Source organism: Myotis brandtii, unplaced genomic scaffold (genome assembly GCF_000412655.1).
Source record: "Myotis brandtii unplaced genomic scaffold, ASM41265v1 scaffold1763, whole genome shotgun sequence".
In the NCBI taxonomy this organism is placed as follows: Eukaryota; Metazoa; Chordata; class Mammalia; order Chiroptera; family Vespertilionidae; genus Myotis; species Myotis brandtii.
This window is the reverse complement of record NW_005356530.1, coordinates 211,919-212,376: the sequence shown is the minus strand read 5'-3', so window position 1 is coordinate 212,376 and position 458 is coordinate 211,919. Positions and strand designations below refer to the sequence as shown.

The 458-nt window shown below is 68.8% G+C and overlaps 1 protein-coding gene across 1 annotated transcript in view; it reads left to right on the top strand.

Moving 5' to 3' along the window:
- The first annotated feature begins 291 nt into the window (after positions 1–291).
- The window catches only part of BRSK1 (BR serine/threonine kinase 1), a 16,296-nt gene continuing 16,129 nt past the window's right edge, over positions 292–458 (top strand). The window contains exon 1 of the mRNA XM_014537331.1: positions 292–339. Within this exon, the coding sequence (XP_014392817.1) occupies positions 292–339 (48 nt within the window). The remainder of the gene's footprint in view (positions 340–458) is intronic.

Here is a 458-nt window from a genome sequence, read left to right as displayed (position 1 = left end):
GGGGACCGGGGGTTGGGGGGGTTAGGGAGTGAGAGACAGGCCCCCCAGCAGCGGCTGTGGAGGGGGCGCATCCTTCGAGATTGCTGCACACCGCCCGCCAGACACGGCCTCCTTCCTGCCCGGTGGGGTGGGAGCCGGACACCTGGGTCGGAGGGATGGGTCCAGGGTGTCTGTGAAACGGAGGGTCAGGGCCCGAGGTGGGGGGTAGGAGGGGAGAGACCGCAGATCCTAGTGAGGAGAGTGTGAAGGTGTTGCTGACCTGGATTCCTGAGTTATGGGGGGGAAGGGGCCATGGGCCTGGGGTCTGATGGAGGAGGGTTTGGGGGCCTGGGCTCCTGGGTCTGAAGGAGGAGGGCTGGGGGCCTGGACTCCTGGGTCTGAGGGAGGAGAGGCTGGGGGCCTGGGCTCCTGGGTCTGAGGGAGGAGGGGCTGGGGGCCTGGGCTCCTGGGTCTGAGGG